The sequence below is a fragment of the Pelophylax lessonae genome (assembly GCF_965119305.1).
Source record: "Pelophylax lessonae genome assembly, chromosome: 5".
NCBI lineage: Eukaryota > Metazoa > Chordata > Amphibia > Anura > Ranidae > Pelophylax > Pelophylax lessonae.
The window spans coordinates 357,634,477-357,652,316 of NC_138772.1; the positions used below are offsets into that span (position 1 = coordinate 357,634,477).

The window sequence follows — 17,840 nt, forward strand, 5'->3', positions numbered from 1 at the left end:
CGAATCCGGCCCTCCAGGCCATTTTATGTGGTCCTCTCATTTCTCCTGCAGCTGCAGGAGAGCTCCAGTCCTCCTCTGGTCCTCTTCCAGACCCTGTACTTTATGCTTTCCAGCAATGCCTCCAGCTTCTTCCCAGCAACAGCACAAGGTAAGGGGGTGCACTGTGATGTAAGGGAGGGTGAAGGACTCAACTTCTGATGGTGGAGAGGCTCTTGATGTCTTATGTAAGGGTAGAGGATGCTCTTGACATCTAGTCTTACAAATACAATCGGCCCTTTTGAGGGCAATCATAATGCTGATGCGGCCCGCGATTAAATTGAGTTTGACACTACTGCATGGGGTTTAAGTCAGGCGAGTTTTCTGGACAATCAAGCTCAGCAATACCATGATCATTAAACCAACTAATGGTACTTTTGGCAATGTGGGCAGGTGCCAAGTCCTGCTGGAAAATGAAATGAGCATCTCCATATAGCTGGTCAGTAGAGGGAAGCATGAAGTGCTCTAGAATTACCTGGTAGAGAGCTGCGCTGACTTTGGACTTGATAAAAACAATTAACCAACACCAGCAGATGACATGGCTCCCCAAATTATCACTGACTGTGCAAAGTTTTGCATTTCATTTGGAAATCAAGGTCCCAGAGTCTGGAGGATGAGTGGAGAGGCACAGAATCTAAGTTGCATGAGGTCCAGTGTGAAGTTTCCACAGTAATTGATGATTTGGGGAGCCATGTCATCTGCTGGTGTTAGTCCAGTGTGTTTTATCAAGTCCAAAGTTAGCGCAGCCCTCTACCAGGAAATTCTAGGGCACTTCATGCTTCCCTCTGTTGACGAGCTTTATGGAGATGCTGATTTTATTTTTTAGCAGGACTGCCAAAAGTACCAATTCCTGGTATGATGATCATGGTATCATTGCGCTTGATTGGCCAGCAAACTCGCCTGACCTAAACCCCATAGAGAATCTGTAGGGTATTGTCAAGAGGAAGATGAGAGACACCAGACCCAACAATGCAGATGAACTGAAGGCTGCTATCAAAGAAACCTACGCTTCAATAACACCTCAGCAGTGCCACAGTCTGATCGCCTCCATGCCACACCACACTAATGCAGTAATTCATGCAAAAGGAGCCCCGACCAAGTATTGAGTGCATACTATACTGTACATGGACATACTTTTCAGTAGGCCAACATTTCTGTATTAAAATCCTTTTTTTTTTTTAAGTGGTCTTATGTAATATTCTAATTTTCTGAGATACTGAATTTTGGGTTTACACTAGCTATAAGCCATAATCATCAAAATTAAAAGAAAGAAATGCTTGACATAGATCACTCTTATATAAATTATATGAGTTTCACTTTTGAATTGAACTATTGAAATAAATGAACTTTTTGATGATATTCTAATTTTATGAGATGCACCTGTATGCGTCTGTATATCTGTTGTAGTAACATTATATCAATCAGCATGTCTGCAATTTAGCACACCTTACCACATTGCACATAACACCCGCTTTGTGGTGCGATTGGGCCACAAAGAAAAAAAAATGCTTTCTGTGTGCCCTTACAGTGACTGGCATTGTTGAACTGCAGAAGAACACCAGTCACTGCACAAAGTGTGAAAAAGGCCCAGAGATGTATAGTAACTAAGTAGAACTACTTTACTACTGTACTTAAGTACCGAAAGGCGGTAGCTGTACTTTCCTAGAGTAGAATTTTTTTCTCCTACTTCCATTTTTACTTCACTACATTTATTCAATGATTTCAATACTTCTACTCCGATATTTTTGTTTTGTGCTGCATAGTTACTCGTTACAATTATAAAAATGACCACTGCCAGAACAGTAGATGGCAGGTTTCATGAAGCTCAAAACATGTGTATTATTAGCGCATACGAAAATAAAAGCTACTGTATGTATAAATAAAAGCTGCATTTGAAATAATAAAAAACAATATGATGTTCAAACTTTTGACTTCTTTCTTTAATAACTACATAACACAGTACTTGTACTTTTACTTTCAGTACTTGAGTAGCAATTCTTTTTCAAAACTACTGGTACTTTTACTTTCAGAACTGGAGTAGCAACATTTTTAAAAAAACTACTTGCAATACTTAAGTACAAAAAATGTTGAATACTTTAGTACTTCTACTCAAGTCACTTTTTGATCGAGCACTTCCACTTCTACTCAAGTCACTTTTTGATCGAGCACTTCCACTTCTACTCAAGTCACTTTTTGATCGAGCACTTCCACTTCTACTTAAGTCACTTGTACTTTTACTCAAGTATGGGTTTCGAGTACTTTATACAACTCTGAAAAGGTCCTACTAATTCCAGCTTATATAATTGCCTGTTCTTGGCTCAAACGCCAGGAACAATTCTCTTCCTTACTATAACTGCCAATAATCCCTATCTTCTTATTACAAATGCCATAACCTTCTATATTGCAGCAGGTGGGCTGCTCATCCTTGTATTACAGCTCCAAGTTGCCTTATTCCCATGCTACTCAAACAGGGAATGATTAAAATCCCTGTAAGGAATAATTTTGTGGCATCCGTGTACTAGGAGTGAGAGCAATGTCTTAAAAGTAACAGAAAAAAACTTCACAAATGGAAGCCGTAGGTCTCTCACAGTCATACATGGAGGAAGCCAGACAAAAGATGGTAGCTTCCTATGATTATGTCTGCTTAGAGGAAACACCTTAGGAACGTCATTAATGCCATCTGTTTCTGTATACATACCTTAAGTTTATTGCATGCTTGTAAGTGTTTCTTTGGCTTTTATACTATATTAAAATTTTAGCAGTTTTACACTATGTCGGTTTTGTCTGGCTTCCTCCATGTATGACTGTGAGAGACCTACGGCTTCCATTTGTGACACTGTGGCTACCCTCCTGAATATCCGGTGTTCCAGCCTTATCTTGGGAGTATACAGCAATATCAGCCCGTATAGGCCCATATACTATAAAGTATCTTGGGTTCATACCCTCCGGTGAGCGCAATTTTTTGATCCTTGGTGTGGGGTCCCTTGGCACGGTTCACCTTTGAATTTGGATGCACATTTAGTCTAATCACTACCTGGGACTTTCTTTATGAACTTTTTTTCAGTGGATACACTTTTGATTACTTTCAATCACATTTGATTATATGTATGATTCATTTGATATATATATATATATATATGTTCATCTATTGACATATGGTCACATGTTTTTTACAATTTTGGATTAGCGCTGCAATTTCTTATTTTTCACTCTACTTACAACACATGTCAGTTGATTTGCTAGCAGCTTTTCTTGTTCCATAATTTTTTTTTGTTAGCGCAGTTTCTATATATTTTATTTTACTATATAAAAGAAATATCTGTGTACCACTACCTACTTGTTTTTAATCCCCTCTGGTTCGGTCATGTGATCCTGCAGCTCCAGCTTTCTTGTGTAAAGTAGTGATTGACAATGGCTGTCGGCTCTCCCTCTTCTTCCCTGCAGCACACAGGGAAGCTGGAGCTGCTGAATAATGTGACTGGACTGGATTGGATTATAAATAGGTAGGTACATAGAATTTTTTTTCCATACAGGCTATGCAGGATAGGTGGTAGGAGGAGGGAAGGAATGTTTTTAATAGTGTTAGGGTTTTCTTCCACTTTACCAAACTTCCACTTGAAAAAGCATGAGCTAGGGTAGCAAGGGGGAAGCCAACATATCCCCTCTCTGGTACCTACTCAGATTTATGCATTTTCCTAGCTGTTACCAGAATGTAATAAAATACACAAATACCACAGCATCTTCAGAAACCATTAGATTTTATTAGTATATCAATCCACACAACAGTAGTCTCAGTGGTTTGTCCCATGCATTACAGTGCCATTCTAAATGAATGGCACCCCAATGCACAAATACAGTAGCGAGCAACACACCCACAATGCAGTGCACCACAGTGCAAATACCATGCTTTGGGGTGTGCTGTGTTTCAAAAAAAAAAAAAAGGGTCACTGTATTTCTAGTTGTGACCATCTTGAGTAAGTCACAGCTCATGTAGACTTTACTGCCCGGAATCTATATGCCCTTAGCTCATGACACGTGTTAATTTACTGCTTATTTTTATGCTTTATTTTACACTTACAGATTTAAGCCACTATGTCACCCAGTGACCCCAGAGCATACCATGTCATCCTGTGACTCCAGTGCAGAAAGTGCCCTTTGTGAGGCCTGTGCCCCCAAACAACGATCTGCCCAGTATTTCCTGGACTGTCACTTTCCTGTGGGTACTTACTGTCCATGACAGTCAGATTCTACAGTAGGTCATGCACTGTGCCTGCAAAGCAACTGTGAGACTGTCTTGAAGGCTAGGTTCACACCTAAGCAGCTCTGCCTGCATTTCTTGCAGGAAAAAGGTTCCTGCACCTTTTTTAAATGCAGAGTGAAATCACATGGCGATTTTGCACTATTGAATTCCCGCAACCGAAAATGTGCTGCATTTTCAGATGTGTGGGGGTGCCATTAAGAATGGATGGCAGCCCTGTGTATCTGCAAGGGAGCAGCGATCTTTGGCTGCAGGTGGGTGCAATTTACACGGTGTCCCGCACCCACAACCACACGCACAAGTGTGAACCTAGCCAAAAAGCCACAAGAAACATGAATGTGCTATTTTCAACTTGTAATTTCAAAGTTCTTATAAAAAAGAAAACTTTAGTTCTGCTTTAATACTCTTCTAAGGAATCAGGCGGTGGCAGGTCTTGCAGCAAACACAATTGATACAATGTAGTAAAAATCATGCAGCATGTACACTTGTAAATCATAAATATATATATATATATATACTCAAAAGAGTATATTCTCCGCGCCTAGGAAGGCTAGGGGGTGGGGTGGATTCCTAAAAACTAAGGGATAGCAGCTGCTATAGTGTGTGTAGAGTTAATTGGAAAAGGTAAATTCCCAAACTGGTTGGAATTTAATAGCGCTTGCTAGCAAGGACTATGAACAGGGAATTAATATAAAACTAAATGTCACCAAATAAATTATCATTAAAATCAAGTAAAATGCATAAATAGTACCAATAAAATTGATTAATATAAGATAGTATACCCAATAAATATCATATAAATATAGTCAAATAGGTGTCATAAAGTGCATAAAAGTGCAAAAATGTAATTATATATATAGTCCAGTAAAAGTTCATAAGTGACTTGGTGAAAGTTAAATACACTGCTGTGCAAAGAAAAGTGCAGGTGCTCAGTGCTGGATCCTCCTATGGTCCAATAGCCAAACGAGTGATTCTAGGATAGGTAAGATGTAAGCTTACCAAATGTAGTGGGTCTGAGTTACCTTACGGCACAAAGACCAATACAGCTTGTTGGCCCTCCTGGCCTCAGATGCGGTACCTGCTGGGCTTGTCCCTCACCGACCGAGATCCTATCCTAGACAGGCGATGTCCTCAAGATCCGGGTAGGGAAAAATAAATGGCTCCAGATGGTGAAGTACCGTTTCAAAAGGGTTTATTTCCAAAATTAGAGATCAGATAACACATACAAAGCAGTTAAAATAAAGCCGCGCCCGCTAGCATGAAGTCTGTAGCGTGGAGAGCGGTATCCCCCGTACTGCGTTCCAGCTGACTTCCGGGTAGGCGGCGTGCGTTCCACCTGACGCGCGTTTCGTCAGAGCGTATGACGTCTTCAGAGGACATCGCCTGTCTAGGATAGGATCTCGGTCGGTGAGGGACAAGCCCAGCAGGTACCGCATCTGAGGCCAGGAGCCCCAAAAAAGCTGTATTGGTCTTTGTGCCGTAAGGTAACTCCGACCCACTACATTTGGTAAGCTTACATCTTACCTACCCTAGAATCACTCGTTTGGCTATTGGACCATAGGAGGATCCAGCACTGAGCACCTGCACTTTTCTTTGCACAGCAGTGTATTTAACTTTCACCAAGTCACTTATGAACTTTTACTGGACTATATATATATATATAATTAAATTTTTGCACTTTTATGCACTTTATGACACCTATTTGACTATATTTATATGATATTTATTGGGTATACTATCTTATATTAATCAATTTTATTGGTACTATTTATGCATTTTACTTGATTTTAATGATAATTTATTTGGTGACATTTAGTTTTATATTAATTCCCTGTTCATAGTCCCTACTAGCAAGCGCTATTAAATTCCAACCAGTTTGGGATTTACCTTTTCCACTTGTAAATCAGAGTTTACTTCTGGTCTGAGAAGAAAGTGATGAGAGCAGCTTCTGTGCTAGCTGCCCCCAAAGAACACTACCATTTGAGGGCTGTCCTCAAAGAACACATCAGAGCTGTCCCCAGAGAACATGTCAGGGCTGCCCCCAAAGAACACATCAGAGCTGTCCCCAGAGAACACGTCAGGGCTGTCCTCAAAGAACACATCAGAGCTGTCCCCAGAGAACATGTCAGGGCTGTCCTCAAAGAACACATCAGAGCTGTCCCCAGAGAACATGTCAGGGCTGTCCCCAGAGAACACATCAGAGCTGTCCCCAAAGAACACATCAGAACTGTCCCCAGAGAACATGTCAGGGCTGTCCCCAGAGAACACATCAGGGCTGTCCCTAGAGAAAACGTCGGAGCTGTCCCCAGAGAAAACGTCGGAGCTGTCCCCAGAGAAAACATCGGAGCTGTCCCCAGAGAAAACATCGGAGCTGTCCCCAGAGAAAACGTCAGGACTGTCTCCAGAGCACGTCAAAGCTGTCCCAAGAAAACACCATAGCAATGTCCCCAGACCCAGAGCACACATCAGAACCGTCCCCAGAGCACAGGTCGGAACCGTCCCCAGAGAACACTACGGAGCCATCCCCAGAGAACGATGTCCCCAGAGAACACGTCAGCGATGTCCCCAGAGAACGTGTCAGCGATGTCCCCAGAGGACACGATAGCAATGTCCCCAGAGGACACGATAGCAATGTCCCCAGAGGACACGTCAGCGCTGTCCCTACAGAAGACGTCAGCGATGTCCCCAGAGAACACATCAGCGATGTCCCCAGAGAACACATCAGCGATGTCCCCAGAGAACACGTCAGTGATGTCCCCAGAGAACACGTCAGTGATGTCCCCAGAACAAATAGTAAGAAGAAAGTTTCCAATGGGGCCACCTATCCAGTGAACAGCTATGAGGGACTTTCCTGGACTTTGGGAGATTTGGTCTAACTTCCTGTTGCCTCTCAGGGACAGGAAGTGAAGGGAACTTCCCCCAGTGGTACTCAGACAGCAGAAAGATAACCTGAGCAGGGTTTCCACCATCACCACTCCACATAAAAGTAACAAACAGGCTGTGTCTGTGCATACACTTTATTACTGCTGACATGAGCCATGTGTGGGTCCCTGCTGGAATGTGTCCCCGGACAGTGACTTAGTGAAGTGACAGGAGGAGAATGTCATATTATAAGACACACTCTGTATGGACAGGTACACAGCAGTGGGCGGGGAACTCTCACCTCCTCTTATTCTTGTCCGCTGTGTAGTAGGCTGCTCTCTTCTGCACCGGCTGTAGAGGGATGCCGTCCGCCATCATCCGCCGCTCACACGGCCTGACGTTACACCGGTGCGACCAACCAGCCGCAATCGCGGAAGACAGAGGGATGTGACGTCACAGTCAGCTGACCCGGTAACGTGTGCTGCCAGGGAGAGGTGACGTCGTGGAGTTGGCTGGGCATTCCAGAGTAGCAGCTGATTTCCTCCATGTGACCGAGGAGTGAGGAGTACGGTGAGAGCTCAGAGAGGAGTGACAGGCAGCACTGGGTGAGTATTGGAGGAGATAGAGGCTCATTCACATCATATCCATCTGTATACATAGAGAACACCATAACCCTGCCTGGAGTTCACCATCCACACATGTCACTGCAGTGCATACAACGGATCCAAGTGTCATTTGGTGACCCTTCAATAAAGCTGAAGCAGTATTAATCCCAAATATAAGAATGGAGTATAAACTGCTCAAAACATTGAAAGGAACTTTTTTAATCAGAGTATAGCGTCAAGTCAAACTCCTGTGATATTGATCGGGTCAGTGAAGCAGCAGAGGGGGTTGTTAGTTTCAGCTGCTTTAGTGTTAATAAAATTAACAGGTGCACTACATGGGCAACAATCCTCCAAAACAGGAAAGCCACTGACAGTTTTTCCCCTACTCATCATCTTTTCTGACTGTTCTTCCACTCGTTTTGTATTTAGCAAGGGTCAGTGTCACTACTGGTAGCATGAGGCGATACCTGGACCCTATAGAGCACAGGTGTCAAGCACAAGGCCCGCGGGCCGAATGCAGCCCGTCAGGCCATTTCATGTTGACCTCATACCTCTCCTGCCACTATGGCACCCCCCCCCCCCCTGGTCTCACCCTATCTCGTCGCAGCAGAGAGGATGACAGAACTCCTCCACCAGTTCCTGCACTTCTCTGTGCAGCCGTGGAGGCACTCGTCTTTGCCACCCTCCTCCCCATCTCAGGAGTAGGCAGCAGAAAGGAGGACATAACTTTCTACAGATCCTACTCCTCTGTGTACAGCTGCAGCACCCCCTTGTGTCCGCATCCCCTGCTTTCGACATTCAGCAGACTCTGGCAATTGACTCCAACCCTCCTCTGGTCTTCCTCCAGACTCTGCGCTTTCTGCTTCTCAGCCCCTTCCCCGGCTTCTCCCTGGCAGGAGCACAAGGGGTGAACTATAATTTAAAGGAGGGGGGGGGGGCTCTTGACATCTGATGTAAGGGGGGGGGGTGCGCTGGACATCTAGTCTTACAGATACCCCTCGCCCTTTGAAGGCAACCATGAGGCTGATGTGACCCGCAATGAAATTGAGTTTGACACCCCTGCTATAGATCATGGGTGTCCCTAGGGGCGTGCTTCTAACTGTAAAGGGGTGTGGCTAGTGATGTAACCACAGTGACATACAATCCTACATAGCAAGATCGTATGATCTCTGTTCTTACACCAGGGAGAATGACAAGCGGCTTTGTTTACATCAGCCGCCTGCCTTTCTCCCTCTCCAGCGGGAGATTGCGAGTGACCAGCGAACATCGGAGCCGCCGGTCACTCGCGCTGGGATGGCAGTGTACGAGCGGGGGCGGGAGCACGCCTCCGGCACTGCACACTCGCCCGCTATTGCCCAGGGGGGGCTGACCGCCGCAGTATATGTACTTGCGGCGGTCGACAAGTGGTTAATAAAAGCTGACAGTTGTCAGTGGTAAATTGTTTGTCTCAACTTCCTAAGGCACCTTTTACACAAGGTGGACTCAATTGATGTCAGCAGAGCGTCTGTCCAATAATCTGCCCCCCAATCCAATCTGTCCAGACAGAGGGGGATGGATCCCTCCTCTCCCCCCCCCTTTTTTTTTTTTTGTTCCTGGACTGGATCAGATTGGAGGTAGGTGGGTGTAACCAGACACAAGTTAATTTACACCCGCCGTTCCATAGGGATGCATGGACCATATGATCAGGTCTGCCTGAAAAATCTGACAGGGGGCCCTGATTGGGTCACCCATGTGAAAGGGACCTAACTCTTTTGCTGGACAGCTTGGTCTGTTACAGGAAGTTGAAAAATAAAATACCCAAAAGAGAAGTACACTGCGTTTTGCAAACCGTTTTTGGGATAACATTGACCCCCGCTGCCGCTCACATGAACGGAGTGCGATTGTGATGCAGTGCAGGAAAAGCACAGGGATCGCTGCGAATCCCGCACCACCAGGGCTAAATGGTGCAATATGTACTAATAACACATCACCCTGCCCTCCACTTCAGCTGTGCCCCGCCATTCCCTGGCAGAAGCTGCTTAGGACAAATGGAAGGCTGCGGCGGGGACCGGCCATGAAGGTGTTCCATGTCAGGACTTTAAATTAGAACGGTATATTGTCTGGGAGAGGGGAAGAGACAAAAATGGTTGCAGATAAGTGGGGTTGTAGCTGTAGTTGGCTGATATCCTGCTGCATGCACCAATAAAGACAGAGAAGAGCGGTCCTGGAACCTGAACTGCAATTTGTGGGCTGCATACTTGTGGACATGCACAGTAAACCTGCACCACCTCTGTGAAGGAGAATTGCCACCTCACCCAGGCTGAAGGCACGTGGCTTTCAGCTTCTGTAGGGCATCACAGGACAAGCTATGCACTCTGCTATTGAGCAGGAGGAGGACAGTGCTAGCTATTCCTCTTTATTTCACACGTGCAATCTCAACTCTGTGTGTAGGCAGCCAGTTCATTTCAATGGTCTGCCCTTCCCACAGAAACGAAGGGAAAGAAGTCTCTGACTTCTTTTTAAAGTGCACCAAGTCGCATGGTGCTGGAGCACCATGCGATTTGGCACACGCAAAAGCAGGCTTCATTTTCCAATGTGTGGGAGTTTTATTAACGAGCATGAACCCGCCTTTGGCCTAGTTGTGGTCATTGTCAGCTGCATCTCGCTGGAGCCGGGCGCGGACACCGTTTGTTTGCCGTATTGGCAGAAACTTCCTCTTTTTCTTTTATGTTTTTTTTTTTTTCTGGTATTATGGTGCCACCCACCCTGGGACGGTGGGCCTAGGTAGCCCCTTATGCTGCAGTTTTGATGTTATTGATCATGGGAGGCGGGGATTCCCCTCTCCCATCTCTTTGCGGGGGGGGGAGAGTTATGGGTCAAATGGGGCCGAATGCCTGGACCTAGGGGAATTCTGCAGCCACACTGGTTTGGGCTGGGCCAGGGCTTTACCGGGGGGTGTACATGTTGCTGTACGGGGGTGCACTTTTTTTCCGCTCCTTTACGATATAACGTGCATTGTGCCCTTCCTTGTTTCTTGTCCTGTTTTTTTGTACTTCACTGTTGAGTTCAATTCAAAAATAAAGATTATACAAAAAAAAAAAAAGAGCAGCATGTTTTGCCTGTGAGTTGGGAATGAGCGCAATTTTGAAAGCATTCCCTGACCCGAGCATATGTGAACCCAGCCCGAGTTATCTTTACAATAAATGTATAATGTAAAACAATCTGATGTAAATAAACATACATTTTCTAAACACTTGTTGTTGCTGTGTATTATTTGCAATTGTATAAATCCATATGGGAACCATATTTGCTAAAAGTATAAAGCCCCTTTCACACTTGTGCAACTTTTCCGCACCATTCATATCTGTGCAACTCCAAAGTAGTCCCTGCACTACTTTGGTCCGACTTTAAAGTGACTTGAGGTCCTTAGACCTCAAGATTACACAGGCATTGCGTCAAGTTGCACAAGTGTGAAAGGGGCCTAAAACTTGCTGAGTGCATACAGATATTATACGGTGGCAAAGTGGCTCTCCTGTGCTAGATTACTTGCCCTGTACATGATCCGGCACATCCAGGCAGGGGGCGTGCCGCTTCTGCTATGATTAGTTGGAGCAGCAGCCAATCAGCGAGAGCCGATCAATGGATGTCCACCGGCACCCACTAATCTGCCAGGAGAAGGACAGAACAGAGCTCTACCCATGTAAACAAGGCAGTTTTCTGTCCTGTCAGTGGGGATGTGCTGGAAAGCAGGGAAATAAAGTCCAGCACATGTCTTAGTAAAAGCAGCACATAGTAAACACAAAAACAATGGCTAGGCACATTTAACCCTTTGATTGCCCTAGATGTTTTAACCCCAGTGTCATTAGTACAGTGACTGTGTATATTTTTAGCACTGATCACTGTATTCGTGTCAGATTGTCCGCTGCTATAATTGGTTCATCACCACCATTACTAGTATAAAATATAGTTTATAGCTTCTACAACTTTTTTTTTTTTTACCAAAAATATGTAGGAGAATACATATTGGCCTAAATTTATCAATAAATGTTTTATTGGATATGTTTTATGGTAGAAAGTAAAAACAATGTTTTTAGCCCCCATTCACACTGGGGCGACGCTACTTCGCACCGCGACCTCCGAGGTCGCGGTGCGAGCAGCGCGCCGCTACCTCGGAGCGGCCGCCACGGACTTCGTAACATTGAAGTCTATGGCGGTCGCCTCCTGGTCGCCCCAAAGAAGCTCCGGACCCTTTTTCTGAGTCGGAGCGACTTGTGTCGCTCCTATCAGAACGGGTCCGCAGCTTCCCTATGGGAGGCGACCTGCGGCGACCTGTGAGGCGACCAGGTCGCCTCACAGGTCGCCCCAGTGTGAACCGAGGCTAAATTGTCGGTCTTTTTTGTTTATAGTACAAAAGATACAAAAACATAGCAGTGCTCATCATCAAATACCACTAAGGCCCCTTTCACACTAGTGCGACTTGTCCCGCAATTTTGGACCGCAAAATCACATGACAAGTCGTTTTCTATTATTTTCAATGAGCCCCATTCATATCGGTGCGTTTTGAAGTCGCACCGACTTCAAAGTAGTTCCTGCACTACTTTGCCACGATTTTAATGCGTTTTGAGGCATATAGCCTTGCCATTGCTTTCAAAATCGCGGGTAAATTGCGTCGCATAAGTGTGAAAGGGGCCTTAAAGAAAGCTCTATTTGTTGGGGGGGGGAAACATAAATTTGATTTATTTAGTGTTGACCGTGCAATTGTCAGTTAAAATAACTCAGTGCCATATAGCAAAACATTGCCTGGTTATGAAGGGGGTAAATCTTTCCAGGGTTAAGTGGATCTGTAAGCTTTGCTTCTGTTTTGCACAGCTGGACAGCTTTGCTTTAATGCTCCCTCTCACAAGAGTCAGAGTTGACCATTTAAAACAATGCTTTTCACATGCGGGTAATACTGTATATTGAGTTGATTTATGGCATGTAGGCTGTTCACTTTGCAATCAAAGTTGAAGCTTATAAGGGAATTTGCCTCAGAGCTTTGTGAATGTGAAGTTCCATTTGCACAGTTCCATACGAGCTCCCTGCAAAGGGAAATTCTGGCCAAATGGGACAAGACTCCACAGTCTCTGAACAATCAGATCCGGCTGAGCCGGGGATCGAAGGAGTCCCTGAGATCGGCTGGGCAAATCCTTCCTCACCTTGTATTGGACAGTGGTCACCACGGATGCCAGCCTGTCTGGCTGGGGAGGCGTCCTTGGCAAGCATTCTGCTCAGGGGATTTGGACGCTGGAAGAGTCCAGACTACCGATCAATGTCCTGGAACTCTGAGTGATCAGACTGTGTCTTCAGGGATGCCCAGTGCGCATTTAATCGGACAATGCCACGCCGTGGCTTATGTCAATCACCAAGGGGGCACAAGAAGTGCCCTGGCGGCTCTGGAGGTAGCCAGCATTCTAAGGTGGGCAGAACGATTAGTTCAAGCCCTCTCCACCGTGCACATTCCCGGGGTGAAAATTGGCAGGCAAATTACCTCAGTCCTCAGGTACCAAGACGTACAGACGTGGGAGCAGTGTCCAGGAACCCTAAGGACAAGCCATCTTTATGCTGTGGTATACAGCTTATATATACCCCTGCCTAATACCCCCTTGCGGGGTTGGGAACTCTGGTGAGTGCAATCCATTTGATTACCACACTCCACTGGCAACACCCTTGACCTTGTCTTCTCCTGTCTGCACTCCCTGCAACCTCTCCAACAAACCTCTCCCACTCTCTGATCACCACCTTATTAGTTTCGCACTCTCCCTGTCTTCCACCTCCTCTCCCTCCAACCTCCTAACAGTTACCCATAGAAACCTTCGCCACCTCAACCCTTCTATGCTCTACTCTGCCACTGACCATCTATATGACAAAATATCACCCTTGTCATGCCCCAACCTAGCCACTTCCATCTATAACAGCTCACTCTCTAGACAAGCTCGCTCCCCTCACTGCAGAATTCGGCCCCGACCCCTACAACCCTGGCAAACAGACAACACCCGAAGTCTCAAAAAATGCAGCCGCGTTCTTGAGCGCCGGTGGCGTAAGACTAAAGGCCCGTACACACGTACCGATCGTCGGCCGAAAAGCTTCGGCCGACGACCGATCTGCCGATTGTAGGCTTGTTAGTATGATGCCTCCGACAGCCGTCAGCGCACATTCTGCCGACAAGAATCTGTCATGCAAGCATTAAAATTTTTGTATGCCGACACCAGAGCGGCCGATTGTTAGCCAGTCAGTACAGAATTCGGCCGACAGACCGCAGATTTGCAAGACTGGCCATGCTCAGAAAAGAAAAAACACAGGGAAAGTTAACCATTACATGACATCACTTCTGCAGTCGGCTGTAGTCGGCGGACAAAATTCTTGTGCTGTCTTTGCACTTTTCAACAGACACCGACAGCCCGGGGACAAAAGACGGCCGATCGTTCGCCGACGATCGGTACGTGTGTACGGGGCTTTAGTCCCTGGATGACTTCAACAGATATAAATCTGCCCTTCTAAAATATTATTCCTTTCTCCTCACTGCCAAGCAAACCTATTTTACCACGCTCATCCAAATATTCTCTTCTAGTCCCTGTCATCTCTTCTCTACCTTTAACTCTCTACTCTGTCCTCCACCCTCTAACTCGCTCACTGCCCAGGAGATCGCCAATTTCTTCAAAAATAAGATAGATACAATTCGCGAGGAGATCTCCAATGTGCAGAAACCTCCCCCACTTACCAACCCATATCCACAGGTACAATCATTACTTCCCTTGTACCACCCTACTAGTATTAATGAGGTTGCTGCACTTTTATCTAACACCCATCTAACCACCTGCCCCCTGGGTCCTGCTCCCTCACACATGCTACGCTCACCCTCTGACTCTATTCTGCGCTCTCTAACTCACATCTTCAACCTCTCCCTCTCTTCTGGCATCTTCCCTAATTCTCTAAAGCACGCGCTAGTCACTCCCATCCTTAAAAAGCCCTCACTGGACCCCACCAACCTTCACAATCTACGCCCCATCTCCTTACTCCCCTTCTCCTCCATACTCTTTGAACGATTGGTCTACAACCAACTGAGTGACCATCTGACTAAGAACAATCTTCTTGATCCCCTTCAGTCTGGATTTCGCCCTCAACATTCCACTGAAACTGCTCTCCTTAAACTCACAAATGACCTACTAACAACTAACACCAATGGACACTATTCTGTACTACTCCTGGACCTCTTTGCTGCCTTTGACACAGTAGACCACCCCCTCCTCAAAAAAAACCTCCACTCCTTTGGCCTCTGTGACCGTATTCTTCACTGGTTCTCATCCTACCTATCCCAATGCACCTTCAGCGCTACTTACAACTCTACTACCTCCTCTCCTCTTCCTTTCTCTGTCTGGGTCCCCCAAGGTTCTGTCCTTGGACCACTCCTTTTCTCAATCTACACCTCCTCCCTGGGTCAGCTGATTGCCTCCCATGGCTTTCAATATCATCTCTACGCTGATGACACCCAAATCTATCTCTCCACCCCTCAGCTCACTCCTTCAGTCTCCTCACGCATCACCAGCTTACTAACAGACATATCAGCCTGGATGTCGCATCACTTCCTCAAACTCAACCTGTCCAAAACCGAGCTCATGGTATTTCCTCCCCACGGTCCTCTTGCCCTGATTTCTCCGTCAACATCAACGGCACAACTATCAACCCATCCACCCATGCCAAGGTCCTAGGTATAATCCTGGACTCTGAACTATCCTTTCAGCCACACATCCAGTCACTGTCCAAAGCTTGCCGCCTCAACCTCCGCAACATCTCCAAGATACGTCCCTTCCTAACCAATGATGCCACAAAGCTTCTGATCCACTCCCGGGTCATCTCTCGTCTCGATTACTGCAACTCCATTCTCATTGGCTTACCTTTAAAAAGACTATCCCCCCTTCAGTCTATCATGAACGCAGCTGCCAGGCTCATCCACCTTGCAAACCGCTCTGTGTCTGCTACCCCTCTTTGCCAATCCCTCCATTGGCTGCCACTCAACCAACTAATTAAATTCAAGCTACTAACCATAACCTACAAAGCCATCCATAACTTGGCGCCCAGCTACATCACTAATCTGGTCTCAAAATACTGACCAACTCGTTCTCTTCGTTAATCCCAGGACCTCCTGCTCTCTAGCTCCCTTGTAACCACTTCCCATGCTCGCCTCCAGGACTTCTCCCGAGCTTCTCCCATCCTCTGGAATTCTTTACCCCCATCTGTCTGACTATCTCTAACTTTGACTACTTTCAGACGATCCCTGGAAAAACATCTCTTCAGAGAAACCTATCTGGCAACCAACTAACAACTGTGCTCTTACTTTCTCCATCAGCCCATCCCCCACAGTTATTACCTCATGCATCTCTTGACTATCCCTCTTAGATTGTAAGCTCTAACGAGCAGGGTCCTCTGATTCCTTCTGTATTGAAGTGTATTGTATTTTTACTGTCTACCCTTAAAGCGGTAGTATCCCGCTTTTTGACACTTTAACCTACAGGTAAGCCTGTAATAAGGCTTACCTGTAGGTACAAATAATATCTCCTAAACCGGCACGGTTTAGGAGATATTTACAGTGCATGCAGCCGCTCGCGCGAGCGGCGCATGCGCTCTGAAGGTCCGGGGGACCTTCAATTAAGTTGCCGGGAGCTTGCCGGAAAAATCGCGGCTCCGGACAATCATCGCGCCGGAGCCGTCTCTTCCGGACAATCAGCGCGCCGGAGCCGCCGAACCCGGAAGAGACGACGAGGGACCATGGCAGCGCCCGCAGCGATGTCCGGGGGTCCGTGTCGGGGCTTCGTTTTAAGGTAAGTTACACATAATGGGGTAGTATGCGATGCATACTAGCTCATTATGCCTTTGTCTTGCAGGTTTTTTTTTTATTATTTTTTTTTTATAGAGTTTACAACCGCTTTAAGTTGTAAAGCGCTGCATAAACTGTCGGCGCTATATAAATACTATATAATAATAATAATAATTACCACGCTGGGCACCCCTCTTTAAACTGAAGATCTATGGGATTGCCATACGAATACTGAGCACCACCACCTATGAACTTTATTCTAAGATTTATGCAATAAGCATTTATCAGTTCCACTGTGCACATTTTTCACTGTGCCCAAGCACTTTTTGCACTTTACTCTATTTATATATTTCTGCACACAATCAACTTTTGTGAATATTTATCCCTCACCACATCACTGCACTTATATAATATTTATACAGTATACAATATTTTAAGTGTCTCCATATTCTGATTATTGATTGTTTCATTTATATATATATATATAATTTTGATATTAGTCACTACAGTCACTACTATTTAGTCTGCACCTTATACCACGGATCACTTCTCTGTATATGTTTACATATGGTTGCACTTTATGCCACTGGATCACTTTATTAAGAGATTGATTTATTAGATTACACCACTAAGCACTTTATAATTATATGTCTGTTTATCATATTTATAAGTGATTTTGGTTTGAATTAGCAACAGCTCGGTTTATTGAATATTTTTTGAGTACATACAATAGACTACCCATAACATCCATTACCTACTTAGGCAGCGCCATATTCCCTACCCCCCCCCCCCCTTTTATCTATTATTCTGATATAGCCTTTCAGCTATATTCCAGGGAGGCTGCAGCCCTTTTTTTCCCCTTTTCCCTGAGTTCCAAAGCGTGGGATTTTCCCACACATCGAATTACCTCAGTCGGCAGGCGTTGGAGCAAGGGGAGTAATTCCTTCATCCGGAGGTGTTTCATCAGCTGTGTCTCAGGTGGGGCACCCCGGAGGTGGATCTGTTGGCATCTCGGCTCAACAGAAAGGTGTAGAGGTTTGTAGCCCGGTCAAGTGATCCTTTGGCAGATGCCACAGACGCACTGGTGGGCCAGTGGGGTTAGCATTGTCTGATCTACCCCTTCCCTCTTCTCAAGCTTCTGCCCAGACTCCTACGCAGGATCGAGGCAGAAGGGATTCTGGTCATGTTAGTGGCCCTGGACTGGCCTCGCTCCGGACAGGCCTGGTACGCCGATTTAGTGCGGCTGGTC

At 45.7% G+C, this 17,840-nt stretch overlaps 1 protein-coding gene across 2 annotated transcripts in view; it reads right to left on the reverse strand.

Moving 5' to 3' along the window:
* ATP9B (ATPase phospholipid transporting 9B (putative)) overlaps positions 1–7,602 on the reverse strand; it is a 578,806-nt gene extending 571,204 nt beyond the window's left edge. For both annotated transcript variants that reach the window (XM_082258664.1, XM_082258663.1), the window contains exon 1: positions 7,458–7,602. In XM_082258664.1, coding sequence (XP_082114790.1) covers positions 7,458–7,534 — 77 coding nt within the window. In that variant the 5' untranslated portion in view covers positions 7,535–7,602. The remainder of the gene's footprint in view (positions 1–7,457) is intronic.
* Positions 7,603–17,840: the final 10,238 nt, after the last annotated feature.